General features: G+C 54.1%; 1 protein-coding gene across 1 annotated transcript in view; it reads right to left on the bottom strand.

Annotated features, from left to right (window-relative positions):
* Nucleotides 1–13,283, bottom strand: part of ESRRB (estrogen related receptor beta) — a 165,933-nt gene that overhangs the window by 51,762 nt on the left and 100,888 nt on the right. Inside the window, exon 2 of the mRNA XM_026519448.4 lies at nucleotides 2,339–2,748. Coding sequence (XP_026375233.1) covers nucleotides 2,339–2,748 — 410 coding nt within the window. The remainder of the gene's footprint in view (nucleotides 1–2,338; nucleotides 2,749–13,283) is intronic.

Below are 13,283 nucleotides of genomic sequence, written 5' to 3' on the forward strand. Positions count from 1 at the left end.
AGTTCAGTTCTGACGCACCAAATGCTGCTGTTTGTCCTCGGACTTCTAGGAAAAGATCATTATCCTCTTCGTGGAGCGAATAACGAGGAGTGTTTACAGACCCTTCAGCATGCGGGCTCCTGACGTGCTGAGCACATTCTCAGCACACAGACCTCTGCTGAGTCTACACGAGCCTCTGCTTTCGGAAAACGCGATCCAGAACCCCTCCAGCCCTTTTAAGGGGCAATATGGAGTGAAGAAAATGGGACTGTCTCCTAAAAAGCAATTTTTCAAAAACTGACCTCGAAGAATCTATAATAATGGCAATCTTACCAAGACCACCTTCCGATCGGGGAAGAAAACATTGCCATCTCCGTAACTTAAATTGGTTTAAACATCTCCTGTTTGTCAGATACCCAATGATACTGACTGGCTATCAGACCGGAGGAGGTCTTCAACCCTGGCAGACGCAGGAGACTTAGAAAGACCACACAGTGCTTTTCAAATACAGAGATTCCAGGGCCTCCTCCCAGACTCAAGGGTATGAAGCTGGCAGGGACTGGGATGTGTTCCTTCACCCTTCTGGACACCAGCATAGTGCCTGACGTGAACACATTTAATTAATATTTGCTGAAAGCACTGTGTATCACGGCTCCTTCTGGGGAAGGTACAAGAAAACCAGGTCTGGGGTTTTAGGAAAACGTACTTATTGCTGTACTCTTTTGCACTGGTTGGATTTTTACTTTTTGAGGGTTCATTTAAAAAAATATTATCTATTAACTAAAATAGCTAAAATAATTTAAATCCTAAGTCAAAATAATGACACCGTTTTACTTAAATATATGTAATTACAAAAGCCAGTTCAGTGAGATAATTATGTGTCTGTTGTCTTAGTAGTGTGTCCTAAGTGATATCATGAAAGTGAAAATACTACTTGGAAGCATTTATTGAGCACTTACAAGGTGCCAGGCAATGTTCAAAGTGCTTTATATACATTAATTCACTTATTCTTCTTTTAACACCTCTATGTGAGGAAGGAATGATAGCCTCTCACCTTACTGAGGAGGACATAAGCCCAGGGAGAAACTGAGGCAGGATGCCCAGGGGCATTCAGCTGTTAGATAATGGGTGGTGTACCCAGGAACCCAGGAAGATAGTCACTACACCCCAACACCTCAACTAATAGGTAGAACTGGAAACATGGCCAATCCTGAGGCCCTCAACTGACTTAATAAATACATCGTCACGGGAAATTTAAACAAATATTTGTTGAATGAATAAACTGCAAGTCATCCCAGGAAAGCTCAGCCTGACTCTTTCAAAAGTGAAATGGGGAAGGGGGGAGGAAGGACACCCTCAGGACAGCCAAGGCAGGGACAGGACAGGTGCCCCCTGGGTTTTGTCCCGTCTGGTTACGAATTGTCCTGAAATGGCATCAGCTCACCTCAGTTCCATGCATGAGGAGGGCTTTTGTATCCTACCGACAGAACAAGGGCTGGCGCTTCGCAGGTGCTCGACAGAAACTTAACCGAATGAATGGCGCGAGCGCTCCACCCATAGCCCGCTGCAATACGAACCTGGCCTACCGAGCACCAGGCCACCTCGGGGCTGGCCCCTGTGCCATGAACTCGATAACCGCTCTATGAGGGTGGACCCATCACTACCCCCCACTTCCCTTGGGGTGACTTTACGGAGAGCACCCGCCGGGGCTCCTGCCCACCTTCGGAGGAATAAATCACTCGTGTACCCTCTGAGCGAGGCAGCCCCCTCCTGGCCATCGGAACACGATTCGGCTGATACACAGACGCACCGCAGAAAGCCCTTGAAGACAGGCCACGGTGGGATCAGACAGGGTGAGTGGGTTTCCCTTGCTCTGTTGCCCTGACTCTTTCCCAATTAAGAAAATCATGTTTCACTTGTGCAATTAAAAAAAGATCAAAACAGGGGCACCTGGGAGGCTCAGTCGGTTAAGCGACGGACGTGGAGATCTCAGGGTCATGAGATCGAGCCCCACAGCGCCAGGCTCTGCGCTCAGCGGGGAGTCTGCTTGAGACTCTCCCTCTGCCCTGCCCCAGACTCTTGACAGCGCTGCCTCTACCAGAGAGAGGCACGTGCATAGTGATGCATTTGCGTGGATTTTCTTTGTTTTCTGGGGCGCCACGTGGGAGTGTCTGCCGTTTCAACGACAGTCCTGAAGTTCGAGTCTCGTCGGGAATCCCGAAAGAGAAACCCCGAGAGGCGGGGAAAGGGACCCTAGGACACCCCTGCCATCGCGGTGCCCGACCCCGACCCGGCAAGCTGGCGGGCATCCCCCGGTTTCCCGCCGCACCCGCCCGGGCCCTGCCCTGCCGGCACGCACCTTGGATGGTCCTCTTGAAGAAGGCCTTGCAGGCCTCGCAGGAGGCCACGCCGTAGTGGTAGCCAGAGGCAATGTCCCCGCACACGAGGCACAGGCGCTTGGGGATGGCGTTGAGCATGTACTCGCACTTGATGGCCGAGTCCTCCATGAGGCCGCCGGCACAGTCCTCGTAGCTCTTGCGGCACGGGGTGCCGCCCAGCCCGGCGCCTGCGAACATGGGCGGCGAGTCCAGACCATTGGCGTGGGCGCCCAGGGCCAGGCCGAAGCCGCCGCTGGCGTCGGACGAGCCGCTGGGGCTGTGGTGGCTGAGGGCGTCGATGCCGGACGATGGGCTGGACGGCTCTGTCTTGATGAAGGAGCCGCAGCTGGAGCCCAGGTGCCGGTCGTCCGCGGACATTCTGTTCAGCAGCCTGTGGACACAGAGCGCGGGCAAGTCAGCTCTGCCGAGGGTGCGGTGGGTGTGACACCCGCCCAGGAATTAGCTTTGGGCTCCGGGCACCAAGTGGGCGGGGTGGCTGGGAGGGGCTCAATGCTAAGGCGTTGAGATAAAATGCTGGCCCAGAAGGTCAGCTGGTCAGGACACCGCACAGCCCAGAGCAAGCTTCTGGCGTTACCCGCCCCCCCAGAACCTTCTGAGTCTTCAAAGAAAAAAACTATGTTTGATCAATAAACTTCAGGTTAGGCACATTGCTGGCATGAGGGTGACAGAAAGTGGTAACAATTCAGACAAAATAGTTGGCCGACCCGCCTGCACGACAGGATTGCGTGCTGGCTACCGGTGAGAGTCTGGGTGTGCCGGGCCCTGGACCCGACACCCTCAGTACAGTGACCTGATAACCCACTTCACCCAGCCCCACCGGGGCTTCTGGCAAGCCCAAGCTTGGAGCTTTCCCGATGGGCCACCATCACTGAGATTGGGACTAGAGAGGCCAAGCAAGGCACCTGGCCAGGGCAAGAGGCAAGGCTGGTGACAAAGGCTGCCCCCTGGGGTTTGCCTGTGGCCCAGGGCACATTTGGCTCCAGGCCCCCTCCCTCCTGTCCCTTCTAGTCCTTCAGCGGCCTGGCTTCCCAGCCCCACCCGGCCCCAGAGACTGTGTCCGTGAGGCAGCACGAGGGGGCCTTCCAACCCCAGCTCTGGGCATCCCTGGTGACTTCTTAATCCTAAATTTCAAGCTCTGAGTGTCCCTGCCTCACCCCCAGAGTCAAGGGAGCATTGCGAACATGACAGGATCACTGTGAAGGGTCAAAAGATTCCCAAAATGAAAGTCCCTCCTCCCACGCTGGGTGGGGGAGAAGGCCAGCAAGGTGTGACTCTCCCACGGGGTCCCAGGACAAGGGGAGGAGCTTCTCTCCAAAAGCATGAGAAAAGCTCACCGCAGGGTGTTGAAGGTGGACGTTTAGGGAAAGCCAGATGCGGCCCGCTCTCAAGACCTCTGGGGCCAACCAGGATCGGGAGTCAGAAGGCTGGGTCAGGGTCCATGGGTCCCTGACCTGGCCTGGCTGTGTGGAGGTGAGGAGGGCCCAACGCTTATGCCCACGGAGCAGGTGAAAGGAAAGAGAGAAAGTCCCCGGAGAACAAAAAGGGCTGATGGGTCAGAGGTACGGCCCCATGAGCAGATTGATGGTTCCAGCAGGGAGGGAGGGTCTCAGTGCTGGAGGAACTACTGGGTAGGAGCCGCAGTCTTACCCCCAGTAATGCGCAGGGGGAGCCCCTGTTTCCTGAGCAGTCCATGGAGGAAAGGACTGGTCACCACCCAGGGAAGGGGCTGCTTTGCTACCCCCACAAAGCCCAGCCGCACCCCACCGAACGCAATCTCACGATGGGGAGGGGCCTTCACCGTCCCTGGTGTCACTAATGATTTCACGGTTAGCCCACCTCCCGAGGGGCTCTCCCATCCATCTACATCTGAACCGTCCAGAGACAGGGAACTCATTGCCCCATGGGCGGTTCTAATCAGAACCTGGGAGCTGCAGATGCAAAGATAAAAGATACGCATAAGGCTCTACTCGAAAGTTTATCTACTGGAATGTGGTGCTTGAAGCCAGAGGCTCTCGGGTGTCTTGTTCCAAACCGAATGTTCCCAAGTCCTCGGAGACGCCTGTCCAGCAAGCCCCAGGTTTCCCTTACATCGGCGGAGGGTGCCCCAGTCGAGGGTCTCCTCTGGGTCCTTTAACAACTCCGGCTGGTGCCCTGTCATCCTCCTGGGTTCCACATGGCCACCTGCCTCCCCTCCATCCACCAGCAGGTCCCTGGTTTGTCCACAGGCAATGCCATCAGCCTGGCAGGACATAATCCAGGCAGAAAATCTGCCCGAGTAGGCACAAGTGCACTTCTGGGAGGGCCTTCCCACAGCGTCCCTACACAGGGTGGGCAGGGAGAGCCGACCAGGGGCCCTTTTATCTGTAATCCTGCTGCTCGTTGCTTTAGGCTCTGCAGGTCCCAGGAACACCCCAGGCCCACCGTGACGAGCCCTGCTGGGGAGACAGCTCACAGACTCCAGCCCTCCATCCCCATGCCTCCCCCAAACCGGAAAGAACTTGAGATTTCGGGAGATACACCTGACATAAGCAGTGATTCTAGCAACTACAGTGGTCCCCCCACCCCCTCATCTGTGGCTTCAGTTCCCCACGGGATCATCAGGTCAGTAGTAGCCTAACACTACGTCACCATGCCTACGTCATTCACCTCACTTGGCCTCCTCACACAGGCCTTTTATCATCTCATCTTCAGAGACTCCAGGGACAAAGGAAGCAAACTTGACCCTGGCCTCCGGGTTGCATGGAAATTCAGCCACTAATTTATTGGCTGCATCCCAGTTGTGTGTGTCGGGGTGGGGGGTCTGCTGAGGATTTCATTCCTGCAGGCTTCTCTTTTCCCATGGCCATTATTTTGCCACCACCACGTTCCCACCAAATGTCTTTTCTAGGGAGAGTCAACGCCTATTTCAGGCACCAACTATGTGCCAGATGCTGACCAGAGAACGGGACGGGTCCTAACAAGCACAGCCCAGGATCTCAAGAAGCTCGTTCTCTCTCAGGAAGGGCAGACGCGAAACAAACACAAGTGTGCAGAGCACCAGAAAGTGTGTGCAGAGCACCAGAAAGGGCCAGGGACGGCTACGAGGCTCACAGGGGCTCCCTGCCGTGTCCCATTGGTCTCGCTGCATTCATTCACTGGTTCATTCATTCGTATTTGCAGACTGAATGAAGACCTCCCTCCAGGTGGGCACAGCTTCTCTTCTGTATTGAAAGCTCCTTCCAGACTCTTCTGTCTGTTTTTCCAAGCTCAGGAGCTGCCTGTATGCCCCTCTGGTCCGGAGGCAGCTGGTCTAGTTAGTGGCCATCCATCAAGGGCAGTCACACGTGAGACGCCTTCTTTTGTACCATTTTGTTTCCTGCTCACAACCTGTCTGCCAGACATAATTATTCCCACTTTACAGAAGAGAAAACCTGGAGCTTGAAGTTTGTCCCAGGTCACTAGAGATAGCAGAAGCCGGGATCCAAACCAGTCCCGTCTGACTGCAGACCCAAGCTCTTAGCTCTGTGGCCTCTGCCTCACGTAAGACCAGGCCTCGGCAAGAGCTGCCTCTGGCTCGCAGCCCTCGAAAGCTGCAGAGAAGAGCTCCAAAGCCCTGGACCTTCTGCACTGTCATTTCCTCACCTGTAGTGTGAGAGTCAAGAACTCTCTGGGGACACAGAGACCCTCTGGGCTGCCTGGTCCTTGATGCACCAGGCAAGGAACGAAATGTTGCTAGAGAGGCCAGAGCCTCCAGGAAAACCCTGTCTCCATCTGCCCTGACCTCTGGCACATCGTTCATTCACTCAAAAGCAAAACGTAAAGGAAGGACAGGGGAAAGAAGTCCAGGAAGAGGACAGAGAAGAACTGGCCAGAGGAGATGAAGAATAAAAAGCAAGCATGTGTCTTGGAAACGCAATGAGGAGGGAATGGCAGCAGGTCGCAGGTGGTTACAAGGTCAGGGGAAGTCAGATGGGGCAAGTGTCCACTGCAGTGAGCGTTCGGTGGCTGGTGACTTCACCAGGGGTGTGTCAGGGCATGGTGGGGATGGAAGCCACATTGCTGTGGCTGGAGGAGACAGTTCTTTTTTCTTTTTTTTAAGATTTTATTTATTTGAGAGAGAGAGAGAGCATGAGCAGGGGGAGAGGCAGAGAGAGAAAGGGGGAAGCAGACTCTCTGCTGAGCAGGGAACCCGATGCGGGGCTCGATCCCAGGCTCCTGGGATCATGATCTGAGCTGAAGGCAAAAGCTTAACCGACTGAGCCACCCAGGCGCCCCTGGAGGAGTCTGGCTACAATAGGTAGAGAAGGGTATGAGGGTGGGGTTCCTCCTGGCACACCTTCAGGCAGGACCATCCACATGAACTTGGGGACTATGGGGGCAGAGAAGGAACGTTTTGTTGTTATTGTCGGCAACTGCTGGTTTCTTTGATGAGGAGGGGGTGTGTTAAGAATGGACGGAATTTGGGGTTGCCTGGCTGGCTCTGTTAGTAGAGCACGCAACTCTTGATCTTGGGGTTGCAAGTTCGAGCCCCACGCTAGGTGTAGAGGTTACTTAAAAAAAAAAAGAATGGAAGGAATTTAAGACATTTAAAATAGAATCCACACTTTGTAGTGTGTCCTGGGTGATCCTGACCCTACCTACTGACCCGGTATAATTACCCATCGCCCCCCCTTCTCTCCCTAAATTAGACAATGAATTATATGGTGACTCTACATTCAACGCTAACAGTAAAGACCAAATCAAGATGGAGAGACTGAAGGTATTAAAGGTAGAAAATGTCTCTGCAAGGGAGAGAAATGAGCGGAAGCAATGAGAGAGGGACAGAAGCGGGTGGGTGGCGGAGGGGACAGCTGAGACCGCTCACCTGCCCGCCCGTTCCACTCAGTTCGTGAAGCCAGAGGCACAGGGAGTGAAGGCTGCGGGCAGGAAGTCCAGGCCAAGCAAGGGAGCTTGCCACAGAAGCTGTGGAGGGAGGAGAGAACGGAAGTCGGGGCAGCCCTGTCTCCTCCAGCAGCTGAGATCTGGGTTCCTCAACCCCTGTGCTCCTGACGTTTGGGGCAGGGCAGCTCTTCACTGCAGAGCTGCCTGTGTGCGACACGGTGTTTCGGAGCATCCCTGGCCTCCACACCCGAGAGGCCAGTAGCCGCCCCCTCCCTGCCCCAGGGAGGACAACCCAAACCTGCAGACAGGGCTGAATGTTCCCTGGGGGAAAATCCTCCCCCACCCCCTACGAGAACCACTGGCAGAGATGTATGAGGGAAGAGGGAGAACAGCGGGGTCCAGGAGCAGAGGGTTGAGCCAAAGAATGGTGCAGGTCTCGGACAGAGGGGTCAGAGCAGAAGGGGCAGAAGTGGGAGGAAATGGGGGGGTGGTGGGAAGGGCCAGGAGCACAGTGTTTTCTGGGGGTGTAGGCTGAGGTAGAGCAAAGGAAGGCCCGAGAAAGCTGGGGGATTGGCGATGGAAGAGCGAGAAAGCTGGGGGATTGACGATGGGGTCAGGGAAGATGTCAGAGGCGGAGCCTGGAAGCCGAGGCCCAGGAGGATGTGGCCACGGGGTGGGTGCCCAGATGGCACACAGGGAGGGTGCAACCTCAGGATGAGGGGAGGTGGCTGCCCCTTCGCTCTGGGGAGGAGGGAGTCACATCGAGTCCATCATCTGTGGTTGGCTGGGACCCAGTCCCCAACTGGGTCGATGACTATTGACTTTATGGGAAGGGACTGAGGCCCCATCTAAGCGGGCTTTGAAAGAGCAGTAGCCAGTGGTCGAAGGCCCTGGAGGCATCACTGCCCCTGTGATCCATGGGTAACAGGGGCACAGCCAGAGCTGCCCTGGCCTCAATTTCACTACCATCTGATTAGGCCTGGCCTTCCTCCCGCCCCAGCCAGCTCTCTGCCCCTGGCCCTCTTAGCTCAGTGTGGAGCCCTGTGCCCCAGAGTGGCCTGGCCTCTAGGGGTGCCTGAGCTCACCGTGGGGGGTGGGGTGGGGCTGGGTGGGGGGAACTGCCTGACAACAGTAGGTTGAAGATTTTCCTTATACATAGACCAACAGAATCTTGGAGATTCTGAATGAAACCCAAACTGCTGAGCTGTTTTACCACAGCCTGGTAGAGGAGGAGAAATCCCAGGGTCCGGGCAAGGGACAACTATAATCTTTTAAGCTGGACTCCCAGGGATCTGGCCCCCTCACGATGGCCTGCTGGTGGGCAGGCAGCGGGAGGGAAGCTTCTGGAGGAACAGAAGCTCTTGGAGGGAAGGGGTTTGGACCGGCCTGGTTAGCCTCCGGCCAGGCCTGCTTTCCTCTGTGGGACAGAGCCCACCCCACCACACACAACAATCCAGGGGACATGCAGAGGGGCTGTCCTCCCAGCCCTCCCTTGGCTCTGTGCTGAGGCCACCCGTGGAACAGCAAGAACAGCAGCTCTGTCACTTACGGGTGATAAGCCTGCACTCTGACAGCGGATGAGACAGTTCTGCCACATACCAGCAGCTGCCTTCGAGGTCACTCTCTCTCGCTCTCAGAGTGCTCATCTGTAAAATGGGCTCGATCACAGCACCTCCTTCATAGGCTTGTTCTGCATGAGCATAAACTGTTGGAGGCAAAACATGTAGCCCAAGCTGGTGCCGAGCAAGCACTCTGTGAACCCTGGCTGCTGTTGTGATTCTCCCAGGAAAGCCCTTCCAGAAAACTCAGCCTCCGGCCACCTGTGGTTAAACCCGGCAAAGCTCTTCCCTCAACCAAGTCCCCAGATACAGACCAGAGGATGATTCCATAAGGAACTTGCCATTTACCAGGAGGGAAAGTGGTTGGTTAGGCAAATTAAGAGGATAAATAAGCCTGAAACAGGAATCCACTATACAGAAGAAAAATGGTTTCTGAACACTTGAGAGACTCTTATGTACATTTCCATAATTAATTGGTTAACCAGGGGCCACCCGAGCTATTCATTATAACAGACCCACAGACCCTCCAGCAAGGCTTTATTTGTGATGAACCAGCCCCTCAAGGAAACTGAACGTAGCACAGCTAAACTTCCTTTACAATTTTTAAAGACTGCAGAGGAGCCTGTAACAGGGGGACAGGATGGGGAGGACCGCATGGCTAAATGTGAATAACCCTCCCAGCTTCCTGTTGGCACTTATTACATGGGAGGAAAGGAGGGAGGGGGGGAAGGAAGGGAGAGAGGAGGAAGGGAGGGAGGGAGGGAGAGGTGGCCCATGGTGAGAAGTATTAGGAACCAAGGACTATAATTAATCCAATTCTGTGCATATGAGGTCCAATAATTATATGTTTTTTCTTAAACTCACATATTTCTTTAATTCAAACTGATTTCCCCGAGTAGTCTGAATCACCTCTTTTAATAAATGGTATTTTTCTCACCCCTATGCGAATGAAATCTGACATATGTATATGTTTCAGCCGTAGACCTGTTTTCCTGGACAGACAGACACACTAGCACGGCTGGAGTCAGTGGACTGTAAGTTCCCAGGGATTCTGCTGCCCACCCCAGCGACCTGCAGGTGAGGCACCGAAGGCCCCGAGAAGCTGGACTCGCTCAATGTTCCTAACTAGAGAACCAGGCCAGCTGGGGGGCTGCTCGGAGACACAGTGAGTGGTGGCTGAGACAAGAAGCCCACCCGCCACCCTCCCTCTGCCACGACACTCCCACAGTGCCGCTCTTGTGGCACCTCGATTCTATCTGGATTTTAACTCCTCAGGAATACCTAGCTAACACCCCTCTTCTCCTTCTCCCCCTGGGGCCCCCTCTGGGACCCAGGACCACAAAATGTCCCAAGAGCAAACTGGCTTCAGTGGCAGTCTGCCTCCCCCTGCACACTGAAGCTATGGCAAAAATCTGTAATTAAGCATCTTGTCTTAGAAAGATTAGTCAAAACCAGGCTGGTCCCGGACAACTGATTGAAATCTCGTTCCACACAAATTACGGCGTGGAAAATAATGATGGGTAATTAGTGCCTTTCAATCGGAGCTTTTTATCCATGATTTTCCAGGCTGCATCCATCATATTGAGAAGAGAGACGCTCTGCCCGAAGCAGGGGGAGGCAAGTGGACGTGGAGCCGCTGTCCTGGGGCAGCCGGGAGGGTCCGTCCACCAGCCGAGCTCCGGCCCACAGCGGACAGCCGCCGCGCCTTGTACTGGGCTCCGGGCAAATTAGACGCAGGGACCCCTCTGGAGAGACGGATTCCAAACATCAGGCTTCACCACGCTCCGCTTCGTGGAGTGCCCCCCAGCAGGACCCAGGGGTGACTGTTACTTGGGCCTTCTTGGCCAACTCTGGGCTCTGGACACCACAAAAGGGAGTGTCTGGAGGAAGGACAGCATCTGAATTCAGAGTATGTTCCCAAACACACGTGAGCATCCTTCCTTTCAATTAGCTCCTGGAGAGCGGACTCTGCGAATTTATCTGAACACTTCTTGAATCTAGTTTTATTTTCACCCTCTATCAAGCCGCAACCTGGTATAAACCTCCCACCTACTGTCACTGAGCACCTCCGGCAATTTCCAGATGCCACTTAATCGTCACAGTAGCCACGGTGCTGGGCCATGGAGCTTAGTGGTTGGAGCTGGACTGCCTGAGTTTGAATTCCAGCTCGGTCCCTTCCGGGGTATCGAACCCTTCTGTGCTTCAGTTTCTTCATCTGTAAAGTAGGGGTGATAATTATCATATTTATGTCATAGGGTGGTCTTGAGGATTAGCGAGTTAATACAGAAAAGAGCTTAGAACAGCGCCTGGCACACAGTAAGTGCTCAGTAAATAAATGCTAGCCGAAGTTACAGCACCCCTTCTTTTGGTCATGAGATGGTTTCCACTCAGAGTCCCTTAAACGTTCAATCAATCCCACCGGAAGCAAGACTGCTTACTCTCTTCTCCTCCCAGCATTCCTCCATCTGGGCACCTACCTACCCACCACTTACTCGTGCATCTGCACGCCTCTCTGCATGCCAGAACTTCTGCCCAGAAACTCCCCTTTCAGGTGAAGGGGCTCTGTATTCAGGCACTGCCAGAACCAACTAACTGAACTAACTAGCCTCTCTCCTGGGAGCTGACACTTCACTCCCACATCCTCCGTCTCTTACTGGCATGAACAGCAGGGTGCGTGCACACACTCAGAGCTGCCACGTTCTTACAGACCTCTACCCCGCTGGCCCGGCTGATTGACCCAGGGTGTGCACCTGACCCGAGCGGGGCCAATGAGTCTCTCCCATGAGATGTGTGCCATCTGGGCTGCCTCTCCAGGGACAGAAACAGTGAGAGATGGACAGCTCGAGAGCAAGCAAGGTCACACTTCGCACCAAAGTGCAGCGAGGGAGAAGAAAATAGAAGCTGGCAGCAGAGAAGGGTGCCGGCTAGGGGCAGGGTCCTGGGAGTCCTATCGCTGCTGGCAGCTGCTCAAAAACCCAGCAGCACGTCTGCCCAGGTGAGCGAGCACCGTCTGCTTCCCTGACACAACGGCTCACGCCAGGGGCATTCTGATACTTAACCAAGAGAGCAATTCACATACCATCTCATCCATTCACGCACTCGCTACTCGCTCAGTCATTCCATTCCTACTCCTCAGAGATCTACTGTGTGCACCACTATTCTAGCCCTGGGGACGGATTAGTGCACAAGGCGGGCAGGCTCCTGCCCTCAAGGAGTGACAATAATACTTCATTGACCTTAAGCCACGCCATTTTTTCATATTTCAACATCTTGGCAATCAGAACGTATCTTGAATAGATGGCATGCTGTAGTTTAATTTGATTAGTGGTTCCAAGAATAATGGTGCCTTTAACAATAGATGATGACATGGATTCAATGGAATATGATAAATAAGTGTAGCTGAGACTGCTATGAGTTCACCAAAAGCAATTTCATTTCTTCCAGAGACTACATTTCCCAGCCTCCTTTTCGGTGAGCTGCGGCCATTGACTAGGTCCTGGCGAATGGCATGTGGACAAAATGATGTTAGTCACTTCCCCATCTGGCCCGTCAAAATCTCCCATGGTACTCCCCGCCCTGCACCCCCTGTTCTGTCTTCCCCCATCGGCAGGCCACTCAGGATCCAGGCAGAAGGTCCAGGAGGGGGTCCCAGCGTCCCCAGGACGGAGCCACAAACTGGAAGGAGCCGGGGCCTGTGAATAACCCCGTGAAAGGCTACCTCTCAAACACCCTCGCCAAAATGTCATACGGGCAAGCTGGAAACTTCTGCTGTGTCAAGCCACTGAAACAGTGGTATGGTACATAGCAATAGCTAGCGTTAGCCACCCTAACTAACACAGGAAGTAAACAACCAAAATAATATGCATTCAGTTAGGGATCGGGGAAGGGGACAGAGGGTAGGATGGGGCAGTGCCAGATAGGGTGGCCAAAGAAGGCTTCTCAGAAGATGTGACATTTAAGCAGCCTCTGGAGAAAGAGAGGGAGGGAGGCACTCGGGGAAAGTGCTGTGTTGGAGGCAGAGCAGGGAGACAGACAGAGGCAGAGATAAGTGGGGAGAGGCAGGGAGAGGCAGGCAGGGTCCCAGCCAGAGGCATTCGGAGCAGGCCAGGACCTCAAAGGGCCTCTGATGTGTCTGGCTGCCTGCCTTTGCTAAAGACCCCAGGGATGAGGAGATCCTTCGTTCAGGAGGCAGCTGTTCCCATCCTCCCACCACTCGGGAGTGTTTTTTTAAAAAAAAGTTATTTGTCAAGAGCCAAGGGACACCTGGATGGCTCAATCGGTTAAGCATCTGCCTTCAGCTCAGGTCATGATTCCGGGGTCCTGGGATCACGTCCTGCATCGGGCTCCCTGCTCGGCAGGGAGCCTGCCACTCCCCCTGCTTGTGCTTGCTGTCTCTCTCTGACAAATAAATAAATTAAATATTGAAGAAAAAGCCAAAATATTTCTTCTCTCTGGAACTTCTAGTTATAGTTTGACAGCTCTCTCA

This window comes from Ursus arctos, unplaced genomic scaffold (assembly GCF_023065955.2).
Source record: "Ursus arctos isolate Adak ecotype North America unplaced genomic scaffold, UrsArc2.0 scaffold_25, whole genome shotgun sequence".
NCBI classification, from domain to species: Eukaryota; Metazoa; Chordata; class Mammalia; order Carnivora; family Ursidae; genus Ursus; species Ursus arctos.